At 42.2% G+C, this 18,470-nt stretch overlaps 1 protein-coding gene across 1 annotated transcript; it reads left to right on the forward strand.

Annotated features, from left to right (window-relative positions):
- The first annotated feature begins 1,179 nt into the window (after positions 1–1,179).
- tlnrd1 (talin rod domain containing 1) lies at positions 1,180–4,155 on the forward strand. Its single transcript, XM_072381126.1, has one exon. The coding sequence runs from the start codon at positions 2,582–2,584 to the stop codon at positions 3,644–3,646; it is 1,065 nt and encodes a 354-aa protein (XP_072237227.1). The 5' UTR covers positions 1,180–2,581; the 3' UTR covers positions 3,647–4,155.
- The last annotated feature ends 14,315 nt before the right edge of the window (positions 4,156–18,470 follow it).

The following is an 18,470-nucleotide window of genomic DNA, read 5'->3' on the forward strand; positions in this document are numbered from 1 at the left end:
TCCTCAATGCTGGTTAATATATCAATATAAATGACCACTTTACCATTCATAATTATCATTTATTTATCATAACTTTTTGATGATATTCTGCTTTTATGTGGGTTTTGATGCTTAGATCCTACGTGAAAAGTGACGACCATGCCACTGTCCCATGATTTGGCTGTTCTCTGATCTGAATGTAGTCTCGGGTTCATTCTTAAACTCTATAATGCTTATAACCAGCTGAAACATATTCTAATAAACTCTTTTAGTGGAAAGCTAATACACCCTGTCTATCATCTGAAAGATCATCATACTGGAAAAATAAAAACAGAATTTTCTTTAAAGGACGCCCAAAAAGTCGGATCATTTCAGGAAAAGATGCTAACATCCCCTTTTTTCCATTACTGGTATTTAAGAGAATATTGTGATTGTGAACAGTGGCCCTTCTCTACATTTAAACTACAGCTGCTTCCTTTTGTCATGTACAGTTTCATTTGGATTAGGTTTCCTTTCCACAAATTATATTCTCTATTATTCATTATTTGATAAAGGTTTTCTTCTATGTTTGCCTTGACTTTTAATAAATATGGTTGTTGAAAAATAAAGGATTATTTTTAGATATGCAAAGGTTTTACATTTTTTTTAAATCATAATATTTTCTAAATGCATATTGATCAACTAGGGCAGCACGGTGGTGTAGGGTTCCTGGTTTTAATCCCGGCTGGAGCCTTTCTGGGGCTGGGAGTGAGTGTGGAAGGTTGTTTTTCTCTGTGTGGCCCCATGATGGACTGTTCACCTGTTCCAGGTGTACCATGCCTCCGGCCCAGCTGGGATAGGCTCCAGCTCCCTGTCATCCTAAATTGAATTAAGAGGGTATAGAAAATAGATGGATGGATATTGATCAACAGTGTGTTCTTTGAATTTTATTCCCAAACATAAAAAGCTTCAAATACTACTTCAGAAGCTTTTCTGGCAGGAACAATGAAAACCTGATGATCAAACACTGATTCATAAACCACAAAAAAAAACAGTGTTTAATGTAAATCCCTCTCTTTTTATATTTTCTCCACTGTGTTGTCAAATTTAGTATTTAAACTCCTTCCAGTTTCCTAAACCTTCTGTAATCCGTCTGACTGTAAACTGTTCCAGCGGAGCTCTGCTCTTATTGTTGAAAACACCAGCTTCCGGTGTCGTTAGCCCGCTAGGCTAACAGTTCGTTTGACGCCTCAGTGGTGTCTCATTGCAGAGGAGCCGCGAGCGGTCCTCAAAGTTGAAGCGCTCGTCAAACTCACATTACGTGACTACAGACTTCCTTCGTGAATTCTTCAGAGTGAGACAACACGTAATTCACAGTTTCGGTGGGAAGTTGTTTGTGAGCAAAGGATTTGTGAACTCGTTCCGTTGCTGCAGCTGTGCCCGGTCCAGCAGCCGCTCAGCGGACCACACCCTCCCCGCTTCCTCATAGTAATGTAGCGGGAGCGCGCAGCATTACTTTGAATTTCTGGGAATAACGGCCACTTCCTCAGTCCAGACAGCCGGAGTCCTTGTACCACAACAAGTGCGTTCGAGATTCATAGACCACCGTCTGTGATGGATTTGAGAAGTGAGACTCTTCAGAGGATATGCGGAGCTCCACACTCTCCTGTCCCGGGTTGAGCCGCGCCAGGAGGAGGAGGAGGAGGAGGAGGAGGGCGGACTGACGGACGATGCAGAAGCTGCCGGAGCAGTTGCTAGCTTCTAACCCAGGGCTCCGTTTGAAAAGGAAGAGGTTAAAAGTGGACTGAAGGGTCGTTTTTCTTATTGGACCGTCGGCCCCTCGGTGGAGTTTATTTTGGGGAACTCATGAAATGATGGTGCTGGTGGGAAAGCTCCCCTCTGTCCCGAAGAGCCGTCCGGGTGGTGCCCTGTTTGGAAGCAGCATGAGTGCGGCGGGCAGCTCACAGTCGCTGGGAACAAGTCGGACAAGATCTCTCTGTTGTTTCAGGATGCTTGGTGTGATGCGTGTGAGCACAAAATGACATTTTGCTGATTGTACTCCAACAGACTGAAAAACAACAACTACGTAATGTGGAGGTGAAGTTTTCTGTCAGAAATGTTAAAAAGAGACTGATTTAAGACACACAGGATGCTGAGCAGAGGCGGCTCCATCTGTGGTCGTTTCCCGTCAGAAGGAGTCAGAGTGCACGGCCTCTCAGTAGCTGAGTCATAGTCAGAAAGCTGTGAATTCACTTCCCCTAAGACCTGGGACCACCAGCAGGATATTGACTTATTGTTTGTGTTGTCAGGGCATTTGAATGAGTTTTCACTTGGAGAACTAGCTTGTGCTAACAGCTGGGAATGCTAACTCTTTCTGCATGTGTACCTGAGAATCATGTCCTGTGTGCTACGGTGTGACACGCTGCTGATGATCTATACCTGAAGGAATTTAAAGACGACTGATTGGCCAGTTGATGTTCAAAGTTTAGTAAAACACAGTGATTTGAGGCTCTTTATAGAAATGACCTAAAGAGGAAAATGCAGTGTGCAGCATCAGAAACTATAAGTAAGTGAACCCTTCCAGAAGCACAGTTTGACCCTCTCCTTGGCCACCTTCTTTATTATGGCTAGTGGTGGCTCTGGTAAATCCACCAGTGAGGCATCGAGCAGCGTGCTCAGCGGCAGCGTCCAGCAGAGGAAGCGGCTGTCGTCGGTGTGCGATGCGTGTAAAGGGAAGGTGCAGCTGGTGGCCGACCTCCTGCTGCTGTCCAGCGAGACCCGGCCGGTGCTGACGGCTGAGGGCCTTCCACTGGCCGACACCTTTGACCAGTGCCGCGACACAGTCATCGCCAGGACCAAAGAGCTCTCCATCCTCACGCACGACATTCAGAGCCAGCTGAACATGGGCCGCTTCACAGAGGTGGGGGACCGCCTTGTGGAGATGGCTGACCTGGTGGTGTCTTTGACTGAGTGCTCGGCTCATGCAGCTTACCTGGCAGCCGTGGAGAGCCCCGGCTCTCAGCCCTGTCTGCCAGGCTTGGTGGACCGCTACAAGGTGACCCGCTGCCGACATGAGGTGGAACAGAGCTGCAACATCCTGCGAGTCACACCCCTGCCAGACCTCACCCCCCAGCTCCTCCTCGAGCTCTCACAGAACATCTCCACCAACCTCAAGACTCTTACGGACATCTCGTCGCTGGCCAGCGAGAGGTCCAGAGACCGCTTTGCTAAGGAGCAGTTCAAACTGAGCGTGAAGAGCATGAGCACGAGTGGCACAGCGTTCCTGGCCTGTGTGAAGGAGGTGAAAACCCAGCCCAGCGAGCTGACCAGGAGCCGCTGCGTCCTCTTCAGTGCCGCCCTGGTCCAGGCTGTCAGCGCGCTGGTTGGCTTTGCCACAGAGCCGCAGTTTCTGGGAAGAGCTGCGAGTATCTCCGCCGAAGGGAAGGGGGTGCAGACTGCAGTGTTAGGGGGGGCCATGAGTGTGGTGTCTGCCTGTGTCCTCCTCACTCAGGGCCTGCGAGACGTCGCCCAGCATCCCGAGAGCAGCTCCAAAATGGCAGACTATCGGGAGCGCCTGCGTAACTCGGCGTGCGCCGTGTCAGACGGCTGCACGCTGCTCACTCAGGCTCTCAGAGAACGCTCGTCTCCAAGGACTTTGCCGCCAGTCAACTCTCATTCTGTGAATTAGTTTAGGAAAAGGAAAGGTGGTGTCCTGTCCCTTTGTTGTTGCCTGTTCATCGGGGGGAGGCTGGGCGTGTCTCTGGAACAGCAGCCGCAGGGTTTTGTGTTGCGCTGGATGTGACTGAAACCTTGTTCGGAGAACGCCTTCCTGCCTGATGCAGGGTCAGCTGACAGCTCGCTGTCGCCATCAGACAGCAGCTTCAGCCCTGAAAGGGTTACCTCAGTTTCATCGCCAGTGAAGCCAGCGGCCTCCGTCACAGATGGAGCCTGGCTGTGTGAGCCTGTGATTGGCTGACCTGTTAGATAACATTGGAAGTAGCGACCCCAGTGGCTCAGTGCTTGTTTGTTTGTTTGTTTGTTTGTTTGTTTTCAACAAGTGTGAATTCTAAATGGTTAAAAAGCTGCTGTGAGTGTGTGCCATGGGTTTTACACTATTTACCAGACTTCCCATAGTATTTTCAAGTGTTTTGCATGTAATGGAGTATTTATTTCAACTATTAAAACTGTTGTTTCTCACATGCTTGTTGGGCTGATGTGCTTTGGAAACACTTTGAGAGGTCTCTGGTCGAGGTGTGAGTTGGGTTTCCACGGCAACACCGCTCACTGAACTCTGAAGTGTTCACAGTGATGGAAAAATGTGTCCAGTACGGCTGTGGAGTTCATCAGTGCTTAGAAGTAATGAGCAAACACGCCGTGTGCTGACTCTTATTTTATCAAGCCTTTAGCGAGTGGCGTCTACACAGTTCTGTTGATGAAGGGCCAGTCAGGACGCCCTTACCACTAGGATTTAGTCCATTTTAACGAGCAGGTGTTGGCAAAGCCGAGACCATGTGTCCATGTTCAACATTACATGCAGCTGGAAGATAAGTTTTATTCGTTGGGTCAGTGAAGCACTTAACGATGTTGGAATGTGTCCACAGCAGAGTTTCTTATTATTAAAAGAACAACAGGCCTTCCTCATAAGCATTCTGAACATGTCCTTTGGTAAAAACAGCTCCATCAAGTTCTAAAGTGTTCTCCATGACATGTTCAGCCGTGTCCCAGTCCACATGACATCATCCCACCCTCTTCTGGACAACATCTGGCTGGTGGCAGTAACCAGGTCCGTTTTGAACTAAACTGCACCTGATGGGGTCCTCCCCACTGCATTTGATGATTGGGGTTGCGTCTTTTTAAAAAAAAAACCCAGGTTAGCTGACTCAGGTAAGTGTTCCTCATCCATGAAGTATGGAAATGAGTCCGTAGAAGGATGTCCCAACATGTGAAGGAGAACTCTGCTGTACTGGTCTGCTCCCAGGGAAATGGGCCCCCAGAATAACGTTCTTCTCAGCTGTTGATGTTAAAGTGAAGCAAAGATTTAAAAAAATGATGTGCACATGCTGTGAGGCTCTTTGAAACAAACGAAATAAAGTATGACGAATAAGAACTGAAACTAACCTGATAGAGCACCTCTTTCACAGGGCTCTATGGGAGCAATAAGGAATACTAGTATCAAACGTGCAATAGCATTCTGACAGGAAAAATCATTCCAACACAGCATTAGTTACAATAAAAGTGAGTTTTATTTACAAATTTCCATTTGCGCCCACAAAGATTCTGTAGAACTGAGGCAGGCTCACTGGGAGCTAGCACACCTGACTGAGGACAGGAAAATGTTGCATTTCTTATGAAACTGGTGTGTTTGTCACAGGACTGCAGTGTTTTATTTCTGCCGTAGTGTGCGGTGGACTTTTTGTCCACTGTGGAGGCGATAAAAACATGAATAACATTCTGTGGACTCTGGTTGTTTAATAATGGCTTATAATAATGATAATTAGCTTTCTGAGAGCAGCTGCTGTTCTTCCGAAGGACTACTTCACCTCTAGAATAACTACAGAATACAGATACAGACTGCTTATGTCATAATAGACAGCTGTTGTACATCCAGAAAGCAACGTATCCACAGGGAAATAAAACTATATCATTTCATTTGAAAGCTCATGAAAAGCTTTTCCAGCAGTGTTAAGAGTCCTCTTCAAACGACACTCAGTGTAATCTGACTTGGGAGTTCCACCCCTACACTTCTTGAATTATAAATTATAAAACAGTTTTTATTGATAATCACTGATCTGTTAACACATACAGTTAAACATATACAATTCAGTTCTCTAACTGTTTAACTGTTTAATTGTATACTGATGCATTTTCAGTGTCAGCTCTCCAGCTTCCTCTCACACCATCGGTGTGAGCGTGGCTGTGCAGGTTCTGCCCAGACTCACTGGTAGAGCTGGGGTAGGCTTCAGCCCCCCCCACTCTGAACTGGGTGAAGATGGATGGATGGATAGCTCTGGCCACAAAAGAAAGAGAGACTCCAGATAAGAAGGTAACAGCTGGACCGCCAGGTGTTAAGTTCTGTCAGACGGGAGCACGGAGGTTTCAGGCCTCTTTTCAACACCAAAGGACATTTATGCTGTGGTTACTCTGCACATTACCCCATAATGTTTTTGATCTGAAGTTATTCAGTTGCAGGGAATCCCACACCAGCCTTTGTCTTAAAAACGCAATTCATAATTAGTAACCCCAATTAGTTATTTATAAGGAGACAAAACAGACAAATAACTCAAAAAGCAAGATACGCAATACAAAGTGTAGAAGATGTAAAGCTTGAGATTGATTGAGCACCGTAAGTTAAACATTAGAAAGAGTTCTGTTTACATAGTGAGAAAAGATCTCTTGTTTTTCATGAGAATATTCTTCTTTACGCTAAGATATGGTGATTGACTAAACTTCTGATAGCTGAGAGTGTCTTATATAGAAGTTATGTTAAATAACCATCTTTGATTGTTCCTCAATGAATCCTTACCTCTGACAGGAAAAGTGTCACTACTGAGTCACCAAACACAGTGGGACAGTCAGTGTGAAGGTAGCATACAGGAAATGCAGTTCTTCATTTAGATACTCGGTCAGAATAAACACAGGACGCTTTCACATTATTTTCTGCACACATTGAAGTTTATGTATAAACCACAGTTCAACCAGCTGCTGTTAACCCAAGTGAAGGAGCAGAGGCAGACAAGCTTTAAAGCAAGCCAGGGAATAAAAAGGACTTCTTAGACAAGATTTAAACTCCCTGACTTGTAAGGCCATTGCTATCATTCTGTAGTGCTCACAACAGCAAAGGCCCACTCTATCCTCTGTGCAACAGCTTTGACCACAGGACAGCTAAGAGTAAATCATCATTAAATCTGTGTCGTCTCGAAGCTTCTGATGGTTGTAACAGGTTGAATGATACAGAACAGCTCACATACAGTGCTTTCTTTGCCAAAAACACTCATTCAGAGGGAGGCAGAGATGGGATGGAACTACCGGGGGAACGTGCTCATGTTAACAGGTGAGCTGCAGCATTCTGGACCAACAGCAGCTGTGCAAAGGAGGCCTGGCCAACACCAACATCCAGAGTATGACCACAGTCCAGCTGGGATGTGATGAAAGTGTGTCTCACCCTTTTAATTTGTTAGAGAGTTTGACCTTGAATAAAAAGGTTAGTTTAAAGGAACTTTTCACCCACTTAGTTTATCTGTTTCTCACATTTAAAATCAGTATAGATATTAACCCTAATATTACACCCAGGCCAGTCAGATACATGTGAGGGGCACTGCAGGCACTACTGGGTTCAAAGATCAACAATTCAGTATTGTAATTCTTAAAATCAAATCAGTTTAAGCCCATCCAAGCTTGCATTTTTAAAAAGACGGTCAAATGATTTTTAGAGAATTGGAACTGTACCAAAGGCAAGTAAACCTGCATGTCATCTGCATTCTATGAACTGAAATGCTATATGTTCTCAGAATGGAACATGTAGGGGAAAGAATAGAACCCTGGAGGACTCAACAGGAAAGGGAGCTGAAGAAGAGTCTGACAGCAAAGTTTCTGTCAGACACAAAACACTAAAAGTCACTGCTGACAGTGTTCCAGGTGAGACACACGGATGCTGGGAGGTCTATGAGCGGCAGAATGCTTTCAAGTGCATGAACCTTCTGAGGGTTAAAAAAACTACTTATCTAAAATGCTCCACGACTTCAAGGACTGATAATGTTATGTGAATCCTGAAATTATTGGAACTGCACAAATACCAACCGATCCAAATTTTTTTAAGGGAAAACAGAGTTTAGAGATGGATCTAAAATGTTGACAGTGTCTTAGAGTAAAGATTTCACTGCTGCATGTTTACATGAACCTGAGCTCAAACTGCTGTTAATAATTAACTGAATATTCGTTCCAACACTCTAAATTGAGTTGTAGTCTTACACACTTCTCTGCGGCTTCCCACCTGATGCTGCTGCCCCCCCCCCCCCCCCCCCCCCCCCCCCCCCATCAAAAAACACAAAAGGAGCAAATCCTCCTGTGCAAAAAAAATGTAAAACAAAAACTTTAACTGAACAAAAGCATCAAACTATTAAATGTGGTTTGCTGAATATTAGATCTCTCCTTTGGAAGTCTCTGTTAGTGAATGATTTGATCTGTGATCATCATATTGATATATTTTGTCTTACAGAAACCTGGCTGCAGCAGGAGGATCATGTTAGCATTAATGAATCAACTCCCTCTGACTATTTAAATGTTCACGTTCCTCCAACCACAGGCAGAGGAGGAGGAGTGGCAGCTATCTTCAGATCAGGGTTACTAATCAGTCCTAGACCCAAGATTAGTTTTAGCTCTTTTGAATCTCTGATTCTCAGTTTTTCCCAAAGTGGAAATCACAAAAACCTCTTGTGTTTGTTGTTGTGTATCGTCCACCTGGCCCTTATTCTGAGTTTCTGTCTGAATTCTCAGAGTTTTTATCCCAGTTAGTGCTGAGTACAGATAAAGTCATTGTAGTGGGTGACTTTAATATTCATGTAGATGTTGGAAATGACAGCCTAAATATTAACTTTTATTCTATATTAGACTCTATTGGATTTTCTCAAAGTGTTCACAGACCTACTCACTGCCTTAATCATACCCTTGATTAATTGGAATTCAATTCAATGTAAAGGAAAAACAATTCATTGAATTCCAATTGGCTTGAATTGGACTATATTATTTAAGTGCCTTGAGATGACAATTGTTGTAATCTGGCGCTATATAAATAAAATTGAATTGAATGTAATTCAATCATTTCTTTCTAAAAATGTGAAGGAATTCCATCTGCTCGGTAGGATTCATGACAGGACAGAAGCCCAAAGTGACTGAGGACAGCACTGACACTGACAGATGTTACACTGCTTAAAACAAAAACAGCTGAAGCAAATAAATGTTTGTGTGCCTAAAACTTGTAGGTGGCCCATGGACCATGAGATAATAATAAAAAAAAAAGATATGATTCTTCGGCTCTGGAACAATGAGAATTAAGTTTTTCTGACAATTAAACTAGTTTTATTTATATTGCACCATTTCACAACAAAAGTTATTTCAAGACACTTTAAACATTCAGAATCAAATGATAATTCAATACAGTCCAATCATTCTTTTAAAATTCCAAATTAGTCCAATCTGCTGAGTTAAAGAAATCAAGCAGTTGCATCAAATCTCGTCAGGAGTGTGCACGTGTTGTTGGAAAGAAAAAGACTCCCTTTTAAGAGGAAGAAACCTCCATCAGAACCAGAACCAGGAAGGGTCCATCTGCCTGGACCAGCTGGGGCTGAGAGGACAGGAAAGAGGGGACAACAAGCAGCGTAACACCAGGCCAGAGATACCTGCTGAGAGAGAGAAACACAAGTTAATGACAGCAATGATGTCATATGTACATGGAGGGAGGAGAGGTGCATCATGGGAGCTCCCCCAGCAGGCTGGGCCTATAGCAGCAGAACATGGAGGGAGGAGAGGTGCATCATGGGAGCTCCCCCAGCAGTATAGGCCTATAGCAGATTAACTATGGGATGTTTCAGGATTACCTGAGCCATCCCTAACTATAAGCTTTATCAAAAAGGAAAGTTTTAAGCCTAATCTTAAAAGTGGAAAGAGTGTCTGCTCCCTGGACATTTACTGGCAGCTTATTCCACAAGAGAGGGGCCTGATAACTGAAGGCTCTGCCTCCCATTCTACTTTTAAAAACTCTGGGAACAACAAGTAAACCTGCAGTTTGGGAGCGAAGTGCTCTGTTAGGAAAATATCTTACAATTAAATCTTTAAGATATGATGGAGCTCGGTCATTAAGAGCTTTATATGTGAGGAGAAGAATCTTAAATTCTATTCTGAATCTAACAGGGAGCCAATGAAGAGAAGCTAAAACTGGAGAAACATGATCTCTCCTGTTAGTTCTCATCAGAACTCTGGCTGCAGCATTTTGGATCAGCTGGAGGCTTTTCAGAGAATATGTGGGACAGCCCAATAATAAGGAATTACAGTAGTTCAATCTTGAAGTAACAAATGCATGAACTAGTTTCTCTGCATCACCCTGAGACAGGATGTTCCTGATTTTAGCAATATTACGAAGGTGAAAGAAGGTGGCCCTTTTCAAGTCTATGATTGAAATGACAATCAAATCTACAAACTCTTGTTAAAAAAATATTCTTTCCACTAGTATGGATTGTAAGTGACTTGGAACACAACAGTAATTTAGTCAAAACAGTCAAATAAAAGTGGTATTTATGTCTGAGTCATAAATTATTGAACAGACAAGAAGTGCACAATAGTAAAATTATTTGTCTGTTACACTCTGCGCTCCACCCTTTTACTATTGTGCACTTCTTGTATTTAAGCAACTAATCTTAAAAAGTTATTAATACATGTAAACAGGCATGTTAGTTTCATGCTTCAGCTTTATTGGTTAAATAATGGGGTTCTTGGTGGGTCTCAATCCAACATTTCTCAGCTCTCTCGACAGCTCTCAGTGAAGTCAAAACTGTGGGTCCACAACAGGAAATTTATAGCTGCTGCTATCAGGAGTGGCTTCCTTCACACGACAAACTGCTGGAGTTATAATTTTGTGCAAGGAGGTTTCGCCCATTTCCTGCTGCAGGAGGGAAACACTTGCCTATCCTTTCCCCAAGGAAGCTCCCATCCCACAGCACAACAGACACATCTCACACAGCCCTGCTGACCTGCTCTGGCTACCAGCTGTCTAAAGCTTTCATTTCAATTTCTTCAAGTTACTATGGCACCAGTTGGCAATAAAAAGTAGTTTGAGGCTGCTCTACATAGAAAAATAAAATAAAAAGAGTTCTGTGGGAGCAGCACCTGGTGACAGGGGGAAGAAAAACTCTCTTTTTAAAAGAAGTAGAACAAGTAGAAGCAGAGTCATGGAGGGTGGGGTGAGAGGAAAGCAGGAGGGAGGGAGCAGTGTGTGTTAGTCAGGGCGCTAATTTTGGATCAGAATGAGTGCTCTGAATACTGAAGACAAACACACATGAACTGCCGCAAAGGGACCCATGTATGTTGTAAAATGGGGGAGCAAACTTGGTGAGATACTGCAGTGGTGATTACTGGGCATTATGTGCGTGCATGTGTGCTTGGGCATAATATAATATAATATAATATGAAAAGGATTTCACCTCCATATGCACATGTGTTATAAACTTTATTATTTTATGCCGTGTGTCAGAATTTATGAAAACATGTCAAATGAATGCATTAGCTTACATTTAAAATAAGAACATTAAAAAATCATCAAGAGATGATTATGAGATGATCTAATATCAATAGGTCACACGTACAGTATCATAAACTACAAGCTATTCCATATAGCACACACAAACAAACAAAAACTTTCTATGTTTTTATCTTTTTTCCTTTGGTCTACTATTCAATAAGACCTATAGGACCAGCCACTCAGATCTGTAGGGGGTAGGAACAGGTATATTTGCGGTTAACTTGGCTCTTATAGGTGCTGATTTTCTGTGAAACAATATAACAACTTTAGTAACCCCCGCACCTCAGACATAAGCAATATATCCAGCCAAAATTACATCAATTACATGGGGAGTTCAGTTTTAGTTTTCGAACAAAAAAAGCGGGGGAGCAGAAACACAATAAGTCTGCACCCCCACATTTGTACAGCAGCTCATTATGTGTGTTGTGGTAACTTGAGAGAAGCAAACTGATACACAGAGTGCATTATTTATGACATCATTAAATGACAATGCTTCCACTTCAACAAAGAGGACGTGCAAACAGAAATACAGAATGTAATACTCCTCTTATCAAACTTGACTTGACTTGAATTGTTGATCATGAGAGGGTAGAGTAGGCAAACACCCTCTCTACCTTTAAGACTAGGCTTAAAACTTTCCTTTTTGATGAAGCTTATAGTTAGGGATGGCTCAGGTAATCCTGAAACATCCCATAGTTAAGCTGATGTAGGCCCAGCCTGTAGCCACACAGAAGAGAAGGAAGGCGAGATGCTTAGGCCATAATGGACGGTCCTCCAACCTTTTGTACTTTTTGCTCAGATGAAACAGTTGGTTTCTTCATATACAGTATAAATGAAACTGAAATTAACCTCATAGTGTTCTCTGGGGCTTACATTACTTGGGGCTGATTCATTAAACACAATAACAGCCACTAAAACACCATATGACATCACTCTATTTAACATTTGTTGTCATCGCGGGATATTACTGTAACAACTATTACATTTTTTCAGGTGGAGAAATGTTCTCTTTAAAGTCTAAAACATTCATCCGCAGATCTTCCTTAGAAACTCTGGGTAAACGGAGACCGGCTATGTTTATTATGTTCAGATACAGCAACTCTAAGACATATTTTATCAGGCTGTAAGGCAATTCAGTTCAATTCAGTTTTATTTATATAGCGCCAAATTACAACAAATACAATCCATTTAATTAATTTCAAAATAATCCAATTCATTCATATAGAGCCAATTCAAAAACAATATCCTAGCTAAGGAAACCAACAGATTGCACCGAAACTTGTCTTCAGTCCAATCTCCCGTCCTGAGCCTGAGGGACTGTGGAAAGGAACGACTCCCTTTAACAGGAAGAAACCTCTGGCAGAACCAGAACCAGGAAGAAACCTCTGGCAGAACCAGAACCAGGAAGGGTGGCCATCCGCCTCGACCAGCTGGGGTTTGAGAAGACAGAAAAGAGGGAGAAGAGGGGGAAAAACACCATAACACCATTCAAAGGATACCTGTTGGAACAGGGAAACACAAGTTAATAACCACAATAATGTCACATGGACATAAAATCAATTGAGAAATTAAACAGGAGGAAAAAGAGAGCAAAGTGAGGAAAGGCAAGGCAAGGTTTATAGATTGAAGCTAAAAGCTAAAACTGGAGAAACATGATCTCTCCTGTTAGTTCTCATCAGAACTCTGGCTGCAGCATTTTGGATCAGCTGGAGGCTTTTCAGAGAATATGTGGGACAGCCCAATAATAAGGAATTACAGTAGTCCAATCTTGAAGTAACAAATGCATGAACTAGTTTCTCTGCATCACCCTGAGACAGGATGTTCCTGATTTTAGCAATATTACGAAGATGAAAGAAGGCAGTCCTAGAAACCAGTTTTATATGTGCGTCAAATGATAAATTCTGGTCAAAAATAACTCCAAGGTTCCTCACTGTAGAACTAGAAGCCAAGGAAATACCATCTAAAGTAACTATATAACTAGACAATTTCTCCCTGAAGCGCTCAGGTCCAAAGAGAACAACTTCAGTTTTGTCTGAATTTAAAATCAGTCATCCAGGTCTTTATGTCTTTAAGACAGGCTTGTAGCCTGACCAACCTATAGGTTTCATCTGTTTTCATAGATAAGTACAGCTGAGTATCATCAGCATAACAATGGAAATTTATGCCATGCTGTCTGATAATGTTACCTAATGGAAGCATGTATAAAGTAAAAAGAATTGGTCCAAGCACAGAACCCTGAGGAACTCCATGACTTACTCCAATGTGTGAGGAAGATTCTTCATTTACAAGAACAAACTGGAATCTATCAGATAAGTATGACTTAGATGGCCTTCGACAAATGGTCTTCTCTTTCTATCTCATTAACTGGCAGAATTAACCTGATAAAAATGAACAATTACCCAAAATCTGTTCCAAACTATACCAATCTTTATCAACAAATTTGATTTTTTTCCGCATCTCAATAAGATCATCTCAGACTTCATTTGGAATAAGAAGCCACCTCGTATCCGTAAGGATTTTTTTGCACATATACTTCTGTATATATGATGTTTCATTTTCAAATGTGAAAACCAATAAATAAAGTAGGGGGAAAAAAATCAGGTGAGAGAGCAAGCTGCTAAAATCAAGAAGAAGAACACCAGCAGTGTTCGGGTACATTAAAACACAGACTTAATTTGCAGTGAGCACACTTAGAGTCTCAATAAACTGTTGAGTCTTATCGGGTGGTAGTTGCAATGCACGTGTCGAATGCTGACGGTAGCAACTCAGTCTGCCGCGGGGGGAAGAGCTCCGGTGCATCCAAATAACAGCATTGTCTGCACACAGCTGAGCGGTGATGTTTGATAAGTCATTAATATATAAAGTTAAAAAAAAAATGGTCCAAGTATGGTGCTTTGAGGTACTTCAACTTGACAATCAAAGTGGGAAACAGACACACAGTGAATTCTATTTGCAAAGGATGATTTCATGGAAAGGATGGCTTGAGAGAACTTGAATTTTGTTAACTTGGACAGTGTTGTCTGATGGTCAACAGTATCAGACATCCTTTTTTTTAAAGAAAAACAGCGCCAACAGCAGGCACAAGTATATTATTAATAATTTACTTTTTCTAGAAATACATTAATTGTTGTTGCTGTGATCGATCGTATCAAATGCAGCACTGAGATCCAACAGGACAAGCACAGAAACAAGTCCGCTATCAGAGGCTAAGAGGAGATCATTGGTAACTTTCACCAGTGCTGTTTCTGTGCTACGATGCACTCTGAATCATTAAAAGTCTGAGGTACATATCCTGTCAACAAAGACCGATTGATCAAATCCAATATGGAAGTGTCAATTAAGGGGAAAACCTCCTTGAACAGTCTGGTTGGGATTGGGTCTAAAATACAAGTTGATGGTTTATGTCACGATTTACGTTCTGTTCCATGTCTTGTCTCGTTATTTCCTGTTTTATTTAGAAAAATCACTGACCATCCCCTCTCGTTTCAGGTATCTTGCCCTTCCTCCCGTGCCAAGCGTCTGATTGTCTTCCCTGATTCCCAAAGTGTTTCCACCTGTTCCCCTTGGTCCCTCATGTGTTCTAATAGTCTGTGTTTCCCTTGTCTTGTGCCAGTATGTTGCCTCCATTTATGAGCCTCATTACCAGCCTTACTTTGACCCATAGAGTCCACGAGCCTGCAGTGAGCGATTCTCCTGCAGAGCTTTCTTGATTTGTGATTTATTCTTATTCATAGACTTAGTTTATTTATTCAATAAAATAAGTTTCATAGCCTTGTTTGTTCCTCCGTTTTCAAGGATAGATTTTTTATTTTTTTTTTGCAATATTTCATAGTCGCCTCCGTTAAAGGAGAGTTTAAGTTAAACGTTAAAGTTTCATAGTGCCTGTGTTTTGTAAAGAGTGCGTCTTTTGTTAAATCCACCTTGTTAGGAGAGCGTGTCTTTGTTTAAGTGTTCATAGCTTTTCTTTTTTCCTCCCAGTTTGGAGAGATTTGTTAACTTTCATAGCTGCGCTCGTCCTCCACGCCATAGTTACTGAGGAGAGCGCTCAGGTTTTTTACAGCCCAGTTCCTTTGCTCTGCCTGGAGATCGCCCTGCCTTGCTGTGCTCTGTGTGCTTCTTCCAAAAATAAAACCATCTTGGAATCCAAAGGTGTCTGTGTCCTAACCCTAACCCCCTGGTAACTGACACTTTAGAAGAGACTATTGCTGTTGTTAGCTCAGAGAGATCAACTGGGCAGAAGCTGTCTAAATACAAATCAGGTTCTAAAGATACTTCTAAAGCTGCTCTACTTGATGATACATCAGTGATAATAGTGGGAAGGATTCCATCAATCTTCTCTCTGATAGAAACAATTTTATTGATAAAGAATCTCATGAAATCATCACTGCTGAGAGTTAAAGGAATACATGGCTCAACAGAGCTTGGACTCTTTGTCAGCCTGGCAACAGCGCTGAAAAGAAACCTGGGATTATTCTTATTCTCTTCTATCAGTGATAAATAATAAGCAGTGCTAGCTTTACGAAGGGCTTTCTTATACGTTATTAAACTATCTTTCCAGACTAATTGAAACTCCTCTAAATCAGAGGAACGCCACTGTCTCTCCAGCTTTCTTGCAGTCTGCTTTAAAGCAGCTGTGAATTATACCAAGGAGCCAACCTCTTCTGACTGATTACCTTCCTTTTCAGAGGGGCAACATTGTCCAGTGTTGTACGCATTGAAGCTATAGTGCTGTCAACAAGAGAGTCAAGTTCTACTGGAGTAAAATTTAGGTAGCCGTCCTCTGTCATATCTGCACATGGCAGTGAAGAAAAGGATGATGAAATAAACTCTTTAAATCTGGTTACAGCATTCTCTGACAGACACCTTCTATATGTAAATTCAAAAGTTATAAAAAAATGGTCAGACAACATTTAAATAGTCAGAGGGAGTTGATTCATTAATGCTAACATGATCCTCCTGCTGCAGCCAGGTTTCTGTAAAACAAAATATATCAATATGATGATCACAGATCAAATCATTCACTAACAGAGACTTCAAAGGAGAGATCTAATATTCAGCAAACCACATTTAATAGTTTGATGTTTTTGTTCAGTTAAAGTTTTTGTTTTTGCAAAAGGATTTGCTCCTTTTCTGTTTTTTGATTGGGGGGGGGGGGGGGGGGGGGGCAGCATCAGGTGGGAAGCTGCAGAGAAGTGTGTAAGACTACAACTCTGCATCCTGGTCTCAACCCTGGGTTGTCATGTTTTTGGATGACTAATAAATTCGTCCATATTTCTAGAAATGAGAGCCGCTCCTTCCAAAGTGGGATGGATGCCGTCTCTCCTCATCAGACCAGGTTTTCTCCAGAAAGATTGCCAATTATCTATGTAGCCCACGTTGTTTGCTGGACACCATCTAGACAACCAGCGATTGAAGGAGGACATGTGGCTAAACATGTCATCACTGGTCAGATTTGGCAGGGGTCCAGAGAAAACTACGGAGTCCGACATTGTTTTGGCAAAATTACACACCGATGCAACATTAAATTTAGTGACCTCCAATTGGCGTAACCGGGTGTCATTACCGCCGACGTGAATAACTATTTTACCGTATTTACGCTTATCCTTAGCCAGCAGTTTTAAATAGGATTCTATGTCGCCCGCTCTGGCCCCTGGAATGCATTTGACTATGGTCGCTGGTGTCGCTAATGCCACGTTTCTGACTATAGAGCTGCCAATTACCAGGGTTTTCTCCTCAGCGGGTGTGTCGCTGAGTGGGGAAAATCTATTTGAAACGTGGACAGGTTGATGGTGAACCGTGGCTTGACTTTAGGACTATGACTCCTCTTCCTGACAGTCACCCAGCCACTCTTAAGTCCCAGCTGCTCGGGATCTGCTAGGGGACGACTAACAGAGCTAGCTACGCTAGGTGGCTCCGCACTGACTGAAGGGGCCTGGTTCACTATCGGGTGGTTTTCAACAGTGCAGAGCCGAGCTTCCAATTCAGATAACCTTGCCTCCAAAACTACAAAAAGACTACATTTGTTACACGTACCATTATAGCTAAAGGAGGCAGAGGAGTAACTAAACATCTGACACACGGAGCAGGTGAAAGCAGGAGATAGAGGAAGAGAACTGGTAGCCATGCTAAGCTAGAGAACCAAGACACACCGCTAAAAAGTGAATAATAAAGACTAAAGATCTGTAAGATTGAGTGTTAGAATATAACAAGTATGGGATAGAGTTAACTATGCAAGATGTGTAAATTATAGGGAGAAATAAGGTGATTATTAGTAGTTCAAGAGGAGCGAGAAATGTCACAGTGCACACACAAAGCAACAGGAAGTGATGCAATACGTCTTACCGCAAAGCAAAGCAAAGCCGTCAGCCTTGAACACGGCTGACAAACATGAGAACATATTGGTCAGCTCTGCTCACTGGTCTATGGGATTATAGGAATCAGGAGGTTCTTCATTAGGTACTGAGCCAGTATTAGAAGGTTAATTGTTGAATTTAGGGAATTATTCACTAAGTCTGGTCCATCTTTTTTTGTAGCACAATTTTCTTGTGTTTACTTTGAAACATGTAATGGCATACCACTTAGTAGAGGTTATTGACACTTTAGAGAAACAGATACACTTGACACAATGAAATCTAGCAAGCAGCAGCTACAGGTAAATCACTTTTGAATTATTTAATACTCTCAAGCACTAACTGCGATAATGAAAACCTTTATTCAGAAGTCATTTTTTCTTCCACAGTGACCCAGCATATAGGCTGGCCTCCTCCACCATAAGGGCTAGCTGTTTAGTACATCTGATTATTTCCTCTGCATTGAGTCTACTGGCTGTTTTCAGAAACCTTGCTCCCACTGATGCAGAGACCAGTGAAGAATCTAAAGTTCTTGAAAAAATAGTTGCAGCTGGAAACCAGATGAAACCAACAGGTTGGTCAGACTACAAGCCTGTCTTAAAGACATAAAGACCTGGATGACTCAGAACTGTCTGCTTTTAAATTCAGACAAAACTGAAGTTGTTCTCTTTGGACCTGAGCGCTTCAGGGAGAAATTGTCTAGTTATATAGTTACTCTAGATGGTATTTCCTTGGCTTCTAGTTCTACAGTGAGGAACCTTGGAGTTATTTTTGACCAGAATTTATCATTTGACGCACATATAAAACTGGTTTCTAGGACTGCCTTCTTGCAGAGAAACTAGTTCATGCATTTATTACTTCAAGATTGAACT

The sequence above is a fragment of the Leuresthes tenuis genome, unplaced genomic scaffold, assembly GCF_036924035.1.
Source record: "Leuresthes tenuis unplaced genomic scaffold, fLeuTen1.0.hap1 SCAF_2, whole genome shotgun sequence".
In the NCBI taxonomy this organism is placed as follows: Eukaryota; Metazoa; Chordata; class Actinopteri; order Atheriniformes; family Atherinopsidae; genus Leuresthes; species Leuresthes tenuis.